This window comes from Sprattus sprattus (assembly GCF_963457725.1).
Source record: "Sprattus sprattus genome assembly, chromosome: 3".
NCBI classification, from domain to species: domain Eukaryota; kingdom Metazoa; phylum Chordata; class Actinopteri; order Clupeiformes; family Clupeidae; genus Sprattus; species Sprattus sprattus.
Genome location: NC_137922.1, coordinates 52415086 through 52425666, shown reverse-complemented (window position 1 = coordinate 52425666; position 10581 = coordinate 52415086). Strand labels below are relative to the sequence as shown.

The 10581-nt window shown below is 41.7% G+C and overlaps 1 protein-coding gene across 1 annotated transcript; it reads left to right on the top strand.

Moving 5' to 3' along the window:
• Positions 1–1693: 1693 nt before the first annotated feature.
• Positions 1694–9606, top strand: irak3 (interleukin-1 receptor-associated kinase 3; the record flags this gene model as incomplete). The annotated part of the gene is made up of 13 exons (XM_080835008.1): positions 1694–1841; positions 2091–2273; positions 2578–2630; positions 2790–2862; positions 3223–3374; positions 3590–3654; positions 4534–4648; positions 5637–5755; positions 6536–6737; positions 7453–7515; positions 7946–8113; positions 8388–8898; positions 9349–9606. The coding sequence occupies 13 exons, from the start codon at positions 1694–1696 to the stop codon at positions 9471–9473; spliced, it is 1977 nt and encodes a 658-aa protein (XP_080691134.1). The 3' UTR covers positions 9474–9606.
• Between the last annotated feature and the right edge of the window lie 975 nt (positions 9607–10581).

The window sequence follows — 10581 nt, the reverse complement described above, 5'->3', positions numbered from 1 at the left end:
CTGAGTCATGCCTATCATACACATCTCACACATGCTCAAACCTACATGAATGTCAATAGTTGATGCCAAAAACATGGATCCTCTTAAGGAATCAGAGGGAGATTTCTCTCAGGGGAATTCCTAAGAGGTGATTTGGGAAACACGTGTAAAAAAGTAAACAACTGTAGTATGGTGTACCTTTCAAGTCTTTGTAAAATGCTAAGAGGGGGACCCAGCCCTGGTTCATCTTGGCCAACGGCCATTCAATATGGGTGTTTTTGACTAATCACTACCCACTTTGTCAACGTACCATGCTATTGTACCTATAACTAAAGTTCAGTCAAGCATTGCCTTAACAGTGTGCATTTATATTTATTAGCCGTAAATTCCCTGACACATGGCTCGCACATGCTAAACATATCGGTAAATCATACTCTTGTCTGTCTCCTCGGCTTTAAACATCTGTGAGAGACTTGGCCCTTCTTCAGCTAAGCATATATTGGGTTATTTGAGAAACAGGGTAAAGTAGGGTCAGAACCTCATTAAAAATATCATCTCTCCGCTTACATTGTGTAAGCCAGTGTGACCACAGGGAAACAAGAAAATTATGTTTGAAGGCATGTCTTCCAATTTAGTAACACTATATGTGCAGTCAGATGTGTCAAAGAGGCTGATTATTTGCAACAGCTCCCGCCTTCCTCACCAGCCTGTCTTGTCGCCCCGCATCCCTCTTCTTTATGCTGTTTGTTGCAGACATTGAAGGACCTCAACCTCTTCAGAAAGTACAGCCGGCTCTGACCTTTCTTGAAGACTGCATAAATGTTGGCTCACCAGTCCAGTTTACTGTCCAGATGAACTCCTAAGTATAGGTGTTGCCACCTCCACACTGACCCCCTCGATGGAGACTGGTAGCAGAGGAGTTTGAAACCTCCTAAAATCCACCATCTCCTTGGTCTTAGTGGTGTTCAGCTGCAGGTGGTTATGCCTACACCACTGCAAAAAGTTGTCCACCAGGCTCCTGTACTCATCCTCCTGTCCATCTCTGATACATCCCACAATAGCAGTCATCAGAGAACTTCTGGATGTGGCACGACTCCGTGTTGTAGGTCAAGTCCGATGTGTACAGGGTGAACCATAAAAACAACTCTAGCGCCATCGAGTGGGAAAGATGTCAAATTGCCTGATCGCGCACTTAATATTTCCAAAGACATTTCACAATACACTTCCTGTCTGAATCAACTGTTCGACCTATAGGCTACGCATAACATTTCTCAATGACATTTGATTAGCGAAGGACTATACCCTGTCAGGCTTTGACAATGTAGACCATTTTTTTTTTTTTCCAAAAGAGTTTCTTTTGTATTGGTAAACTTGACAGCACACCTTAAACTACTAAACCTCGTGTTTTCTTCTCACCATGTTTGAATGTTTTTAAACATTTAAACTTGTAGTTATAAGTTATTTAAGGCTTTTATAACATTCGCTTTTACCCAAAACAGGGACAGCCAAACTAAGATTTAAACACTGTCTTTTTATAACTCAAATTGCGCTTTTGTCTAGACTGTTGTTGTTGAACTCACAGACATGCTGCCTGCTGTCTCTAGAGAGGCTGAACTTGGGGAAGTGGGCGGGGTTCGGGTATTTCCACTTCTTTGCAATAGCGGCAGACCACCACCCTCAGAAAGAACGATCAGAAGTTGAAAAACGAAGGAGTATGACCTCATTCAACACACACTGGGACGTGACGATGGCAGGACATGCGGATCCTTCAGTACTTTTATTTGACATTCCTCCTGCTCAAATCGAGACGTTATGTAAAATTATGGACAGCGGAATTGGAACTCTTGGGTGGAAAGGTTTGGGTAAGTGATGGCTTCAACTAATCAGTTGTGTGTTAAGTCTCTTAATTAAGCCTTGTTATGCTGATTGCGCATATAATGATAAACTAGTCTATCGTGTAGGCTAGCCTACTTGTTTCTCAAAGCTTTTAGGTACCATCTAGCCTAGGATAGTTATGTAAAAGCCTCATCCTACGACAACGTGGGATGACTACTTGAAATACTGCTCTTTTTAAATGAACCTTTTAACACGAGGTTGTATCCTGATGACAGCTGCGCGGATCTTGCCCAGCTGGCTGGATATGCGATGCACAGAAATGAAGGAGGCCGCGGGAAAGAGCCCCACACAAGAGCTGCTGTGGAATTGGGCGCAGCAGAACAAAACGGTCGGGGATCTTCTCCAGGTGCTGGAGGACATGGGCCACCGGAGAGCGCTCAGCCTCTTCCGGTCTCCAGGTAAAACCGTAAAAAAGACTACGCCAGGCTCGGGGTTCCACGGAACGTTATATTGCGTTATATTGCGATAATACACTTGTATGATGATGTGTTGTCAACATTCAGTCGTGCAGAGACTGCTCTTGCATGACACATAACCCCCTCTGAAGTTTAACTTCCCATTTTTAGTGTCAACAAATAGACCAATGCCTTTGTGTAATGTGCAGCTGCACAGAAGTTGTAGTAATATTTGAGCAATGATGAAACAGTAGCCTATTGAGAGAACTTGCTGCATTATAACACATTGTGTATATTGTGAATTCAGGTTACCATCAAATTCTTCCAAAGCCACCTCCACCGTCCCTTGAAGTCCAAAAGGTATCATTTGAATTCTGTAAACTGTAAATGCTGGGAAGTAAACTCCCTTTGCAAATATAAACCCTTTACAATAAGCTCAAACATCTTTTAATGTTTTATTCATTGATTATAATACATAGAACTTCCCACAATAAACTCCAGTACATGTGTTCTTTTTAGCCAGAATTGAATTCTGTGGCTCACACTGAGAGCCTGTCTTGTGGTTCAAGTTCAGATCCAGTTATCACAGCAGGTACGTATGTAGATGCAATACACACACATGCACATTTAAAAATCGAAACAACCAATTACATATCCAACAAAAAGGATTCAAATGTTTCAGAGGTGAAATACAACCTTTGACACTCATAGGGACAGAAAATATTGCCCGCTCCACACAGCACGGCTTCCTGTTACAGAACAATAGGTGTTACAAGATTCAGTGACGTTTACAAAAGAAATACCTCTCCTGGCAAACCTTTTTCTCTAGGGGACCAACTATGGCATTTGCCTTGGCACCAAATTTCAGGAATAACCCATCATGTCTCATTCCACATTTTCTTTGGTAACTATATTTCTTGCAAATTAAGATTTGTATTTCCATTTGCTGCAGGTAATGGTGTCCGACGAAATGTCACCTTTTCAGACATTATAGAAGGAACTGGAAATTTCCACCAAGACAATAGAATAGGTGGCGATGACTTGTTTGATGTCTATCGAGCAACGAAAGGAAGTGAAATCCTCACTGTGAAAGTCTTCAAACAGGTCACTTGCATTCTTAAGATGTTGGTTTTTGTACAGTTGGTATTATGAAGCTTTGATGGTCATTCTGTTCATATGTGGGCCAATAACATATTTTAGCATGGATTCTACCTGTCTGAAGTACTGGAGCTTTTTGGGGCTTTTGCTAATATAACACATCCTAGAATATGTGATATGGAGCCAGACCTAATGATTCGTTCTTCCCTGATGATGCACAGGTGCAGACCACTTCGTGGAAGGTGCTCTGGGAGAAGTTTCGCAGAGAGATGGAGGTCCTTCACCTGTGAGTTTCCCGTGAGACAAGACCCTCCACATAACGAAACTGCTGACATCTATAATCCCTCTGACTCATATTGGCTGTGGGGTGACAGTATTTGAAACACGTCAATGCTTGTTTTGGGGGTTGGTAAAGGATATCCATGACCAACCCCACTGATGAATTAATATGCTTTTGAAACTGTGGTAAACCACAAACCCTCAGCAAGTGAGCCATTTCACTATATTGGTTTCTCTATTCTACGAACGTGTAATATTTGGGGGGTTTTCCATTCATGTCATTATTTCCATAGCGTGATTAAAAAAAAAAAAAAAAAAGACAACTGAAGACAATAGCCTACACATCTATTGGCAACATACTGAACCGCATAGATTGGTCCAGAAATATCAAAGGCGGTAAACACAGTTATTGTTTTAGCCCATCAAAACTCCCTCATGATTTTCCTCGGACATAATGCTGTACCATCAAAATGGCCCGTATAGTAATCATGAATTGATAGTGGAACAGGCTTTCCTTTTTTTACCATTAACTGTTTTGAGACATTTTTCAATTACCTTTTGATTAGCAATATCAAGATGACACAAAAGAACTGAAAAACTGTGCCATTCTCTCTCATGTTTGCTGTTGTATAATTTGCTCTTGTCTCAAATACTTTGTCTGAGAATGTTTTCTACTATGGTGCTACTTTGACTGGGTCTTAACAGCAAGTAGTCTAAATACTGTGCTGCTGTGCATTGTGATTGCTTCATTGTTGGTTTTGTCACGTTTGCTCTCTTGGTACACCTGTTTTTGGGTACATATAGCCCTACGTACAGTACATCTGATTTTACCTCACAGAGATGACTTGATCATGAACTCTGAACTCTGACCCTATCACTCTTTCAGCTTCCAGCATCCTAACATCCTGGAGATGTGTGGTTGTTTTTCCGACGAGGATCGCCATTTTTCGGTTTACCCTTTCCTTTCCAATGGCTCCCTTCATGACAAACTTCATAGTCAGGTACAGTGAATCATAGTTATGTACTGTAGTGTGACGCATGGCATGTTTCCCAATAGGAGGTTGGAGGTAAAGAGTAATATGTGTTATGTAATGCAAGAAGTGCCCTGTGATTTGGTGTGGTGAATGTTGCAATGGATATGGATGGATATGTTTTGATTTTTCACTTGTCACGTAGTGATCTCGTCATTGGGATTTCTTTTTAGATCCCTTTTAATCAAAAAATGTTGTACGTTTTGTCACTTCTCATTTTAGATTCCCTTAACCAGGGCACTCCACACGTGTGTGTTTTGTTTAGTTTCTCTTCTGCTTGTAGTTGTTGCAGTTGCATTTGACTAAATCAAAGACAACGGCCGAAAGAGCTGTTCAAGTCATATAATAGCTAAAAGCCACCAATACATGTATGAAAAAAATAGTGGTCCTTAATTTAAATTGTACGAATTTTGCATCATAATGCCAACATTACCTGTGTGTATTCTCACAGCTGAATGTATTGCTTTTTAGTACCATGGATTTGTTTCTAAAATTTCAAATACACCCAAGCAGACTTGATTAATCCCATTATGTGTTTTAAGCAAGTATACAGATATTTGGTGATTTGTTTGAATAAGTACCAAGAATGTTTTCTTTAATGATTTATTGTATTCTTCCCCTCTATCTTCTGGTTCCCTCTATGGCATCTTTATGCATCCCTATGTTACTCTTGCCATATATTGTCATAATTTATTTCATGAATTTTATGAATATACTTTTCAAATTGTTAGTAATCTAATATGGTTAATCTCTTCTGTTTTGGTTATTATGTAGGTCACATTTTTAGATAAGCATGTTAAATCCTTTTTTAATTCATATTTCTTTAATGACTGATTTTAGCATTCTTAACCTCTCTATGGTATCTCTATATTATATTATCTTGAGCATTTTCATGTAAGGACTGATTTTGGACACTTGACCTCTAACCCCTGAGCTTCTGATTATCTGTGCCCCATAGGATGCTGGGAAAGCTCTCTCGTGGCAAGAGCGCCTGGAGGTCATTAGAGGCATCGCGAAAGCTGTTCACCACCTGCATAGCTCACAGCCTTGTGCCGTCATCTGTGCCAACATCAGCAGGTACACCACCTATGCCATACTGCCCTTGAGGCGGTACAGTTGCAGGTGGAGGTTCTTGAGGGGCATTACATTGATGTTAGTCTTGAGCAGATGCTGTTCTAGGTTCTGGGCTGAGGTGGTACTACTAGATTTTCTTGAGGTGGTAGTGGTAGCAGTTTTGGAGATATTTGTTTGATATGGATATTTGAGATGTATATTTACACGTTATTCTTGAGCCAGTGCTGCTTCGAGTTCGGGAGGTGGCACTACTGTTTAAGGTTCTAGTGGTTCTGAAGTTCTCCTTGAAGTCAATGTATATGATTTTCTTGATGTGATGGTGTTGGTAGAGATTGTTGTTGTCGTGCATTAAGTTCCTACTTATTCATGTTATTTAGATGGTGTTTGACAGAGCAGAAGCCTTAGAGTCTCAGCTCAGAATATCTGTCTTTTTATTTTGTCATGACCTCTGTGTATTATTCCTTTTTAGTTTTAGTTTTGAATTAGCCATTTAGGCACAGTATTTAGGTCATGCTCAATCTGTGGATGTGAATGAGTTTTAGTTCTCCTCTGCCACCTGCAGAAGTGGTTCATTCGCTCTCACAGGTGTTTCCCTAGTAGGCCTTAGAGCAGAGGCCTTTGAAAGCTCATGTCTCAAGTAGAGAAGAACATTAACTGTTCTTGCACCTTGACCAACCATTGAAATCTAGGCTACTTGATCCAGGTCTATGGCAAATAATACAAGCTGTTTCTGCATCAGGTACAATTGTTCGTGTGTGTGTGTGTGTGTGTGTGTGTGTGCAGCGTCAATATTTTACTGGACGAAAACCTTCAGCCGAAACTAACCAACTTTGGGATGGCGCGCCTCAGACCGCATTCGGTTAATCAGAGCTATACCATCACAATGAAGACCAGTATCCATTATGGCAGCCTGGGGTACCTCCCAGAGGAGTACATCAGAGATGGGAAGCTGTCTGTCAAGCTGGATGTATACAGCTTTGGGATGGTGAGTGCACACTGGCTTTTATTTTTACACGTTTTAAGCAGTATACAGTACTACACAATAGCAAGAGCAATGGCAAAAGTGACCGGATTACTTTGTTTACACACTTTTTGTTTGATTAAAACCCACTAATATCAACATTTTTTTGGCAGTTGGTTTAAAAAAACGACTAGGTGTTTATTTAGGGATACAGGATTGGCACGATGGATTTGATTGTATACTTATATGTCTGCTAATGTAATGGATGACTGAAATGGGACAGTAATGTTGTATACACACAAATTCCTGAACTACAACGATTGTCTGTGCTTTAGTATATTTTCTCTGGATGCAATGTGAGATACAGTTACTTTTGCTATGTGAAACACACAGGGTAGATTTAACCTCGTTAAACACAAAGCAAGATATTGGAATCAGTCAGTCTACATCTATCTATCATTTCGATACTTTAATTAATTTAATAAGCACATGTTAAAAGAGTTCAACAGTATGAGGGTTGCCTTGGATATAAATACATCACTGAGGTGACGTTAGCCCTTTCTCTAGTACCAGTGGAGCTACAGGAAGACTATATGCTGGATGAAATGTCAGAGATATCTGACCCAGCATTACAAAGGCAAAGTGTTACTAGACTTACTCACTGTGACTACCCACATAACTCAGTAATCTTCTTCTATGAAGTACCTATCTGAGGTTTGTGCTGATGTTGCTTCTGTAGGTGGTGCTGGAGACCCTGACAGGACAGAAGGTCACGCAGGACAAGCCCAAACACAGACCCCTGGTGAGTAACAGCTTAAAGGGAAGAGCTCCTAACACACGACAGAAATAAGTATTTTATGCATCTCAGAATTAGGGATGTGTTATTGGACAACATAATTCTACTGATTGCTGTGAAGGAGTGTGCTTAAGCATGTCTGTTTTGGAAATGAATTTCCATGATGGGGGTACATTCATAATTAATTTGCATAAGTGCACATCTGCAGAAATAGGTTAGATGGGGTGAAGATGGGCGATCTCCCTCTTTAGATTGTACACATAACCTCCAAAATACACTCACACACACACACACAAACACAAAAATACAGATACACAGACACACACACACATACACATATACAAAGCCATGCATACACATTGCAAGCACATACACACACATTGCAAATACATGTGTAGCGTCCCTCGAACCTCTGGTTGTACTGTCTCTGCTGCAGAGGGCTATGTTGGATGATGAGGCCGAGGAGGGGGGCGGTGTGGACGCCTGCCTGAGATTGGTTGACTCCAGGGCGGGCCGGTGGCCCCACGCTGTGGCTCTCGCTCTCCTAAGGCTGGGTATGGAGTGCAGTTCCAGCAAAGCCCGCAACAGACCAACCATGGATATGGTAATAATTTAAACTTTTTTTTAAGATGTGTGTATGCGTGAGTGTGTGTGTGTGTGCCCCTTCTTGGTGAGATCAAGTCTTACCATGTTACATTTTGTTCATCAAGAACATTTAATAAACATACCAAATATTTCAATGATTGAGGGCATAAAAGCTTCAATAGAAATTGGAGAGTTGCATAGCAAAAAACGCAGAGAAAAATAAATAAAAAGTTGAAGGGCAGCCAGCCGCTCAAAGCCAGGAGGTCTAATTGTCTGTCCCTCTCGCCCCACAGGTGCTACAGACTCTGAGTCAGCTTCTACCTCTCCCCTGCCCCCCCGAAGATCAGCCACGCACGCTGGACGACGGCATGATCCTCCCAAAAAACAGTCACCCCACACCCCCCCACTCTCCCAGCCTGCCAGTGGAGGATGACGAGACATCCAGCCTTCCCCCCCAGGGTGCCTGGCCAGGTGTGCGGCCCGACAACCTCCCAGACTCTGTCTCCCCGCCGTCTGGGCACTCAGGCCCGTGTGAATACAGCCAATCAGAGGTCACGTTCCTGAGCTGCTCAGCAGACCGTAGTGGCAGCGGTCGACGGCAGCTTGCCCCCTCTTTCCCATCACCACTTGCGGTGTCTGTGCACACGCTTCAGTCGGACTACGGTGGCTGCGGAAGTGAGCCGGCGCTGGACCTGTATGGCAGCTGGCCGGTGCAGTGCAGCTGTGCGCCGGACACAGACGTCCAAGAGTGTGAGGACTGCAGAGCCAACGACTTCAGTCCCTTCCCCTCCCATTTCTCTCAAGGCAGGTCTCAACATCCACCCTTACCTTACCAATGGTCACGTCAGCTCAACTCAAATTTGATGACCAGACATAAAGGATCAGTGTCCGTCAAACGGCTGTGTGGTCTGGTTGCTTGCTAGTTGAACTCAAACACAGTCAACTTACACGTTCCATGCAGAGTATTGTATTGTAATATCATTTCGGCTCTGCATTGATGTAAATGTCTTAAACACATACAGCCCAGCTCAGCAGTTTTTTTTTAAATTGACGTTTATTCACATTTTTGCCACGTTATTGTGCTTTGTGTGGTAAGGTGAGGGGAAGAACAACATCTTTAGCCTTCATAGCACTACCTGTACATTTCTCATCAGATTTTACATTGTGATGCTGTATATGCCAGCATCCCATTAATGATTTCTGTGTGTGTGTTAACTGTGAGAGCTCCTCTCTCTCTGTTTGTTGTTGCTTCAGGAGCGACCGGTGGTCCAGCAGACAGCTACATGGAGAACCCTGCCAAGCAAAGACTCTGCAACAAAATCCACCAGTACAACCAAGGCCTTCTGTGCACAGATGAGCTTCTGTCCATCACCCCGTAAACCAACCAGCACACCTATTCAGGGACAAACAACCAAAACCCAACCACAGTTTCGCAGTCATTTCAGGTGTTTCATTGAAATCTTAGAGCTGGTGACTGGCAAGTGACTTCATACCTGATGATAACATAATGGAGTGAAGAAAATAGACCCACAAAGAAGTCTGAGATTTAGGGACACATACTCAGACGATTCTTTGTTTGCGATTGTTTTGGGTTGTGTGTTAAAAATATATGTTGATTAATTAGCTACATATTTGTCATTCAGATGTTCTCATTTTAAATATGAAATTATAATAATTTATGTATGTTTTTTTTATTATTATTTTTTTTACCAATAACTGCCCTATTGTTTATTATACCAGACTTTTAAAAATGTATTTGTTATTACATTTCTCCTATATTTTAGGTGTTATTTTGTAGTACAAAATATTTGCCTTTGTCCTATATTCTTGCTTTTTGTAATAAATAGCCTATATTCAGATGAATTGTAATTTGGCTGAAAGCTGACTTTCATTCTTAAGAAGCTCCTTGATAACAGTAGCGGAGTTAGTCGACCATAAACTGATTTCCTCAGTCTGTTAACCTCCCTCCAGATAGTGGCGACATTAGGTGTTTATGGCATGTTTCATACCTCAGGATGACAATGACATACTGTGGTTATTTTTTTTTAATCGTAGATTGTTACACTAAGACCACTGTTCCACTGGTGGCCAAGTTGTTTGGTGATGTTATGTTTACGTTCAAACTGCTAGCTGTTCTTGAAATACTTTCTAGTTCACTATGAGACAGCAATTTTACAGTTGTTGATCTTGTACAGTAGTGGATAGCATAGCATAAGTGGAGGGTATAGCCTACTCGTACATCAGCACAGTGCCGGGCGATCATATGGTAACAGTTATAGGGATATGATAACAGATACCAGTAGTTTTGTCACTAAACCATGTGCTCGGAATAGCGTCCAGTTAAACTCACTGGAACACCAACATGCATGATGTTGCGCGACACGTTTGAAAGCGCGGACTTTTGTGTGTTAGTGGGAGACTTTTAACTCAACATAAGCATAGCTTCCACTGAACCGGAGGTTCTTACCTCAACCTTCCACTGTCAGC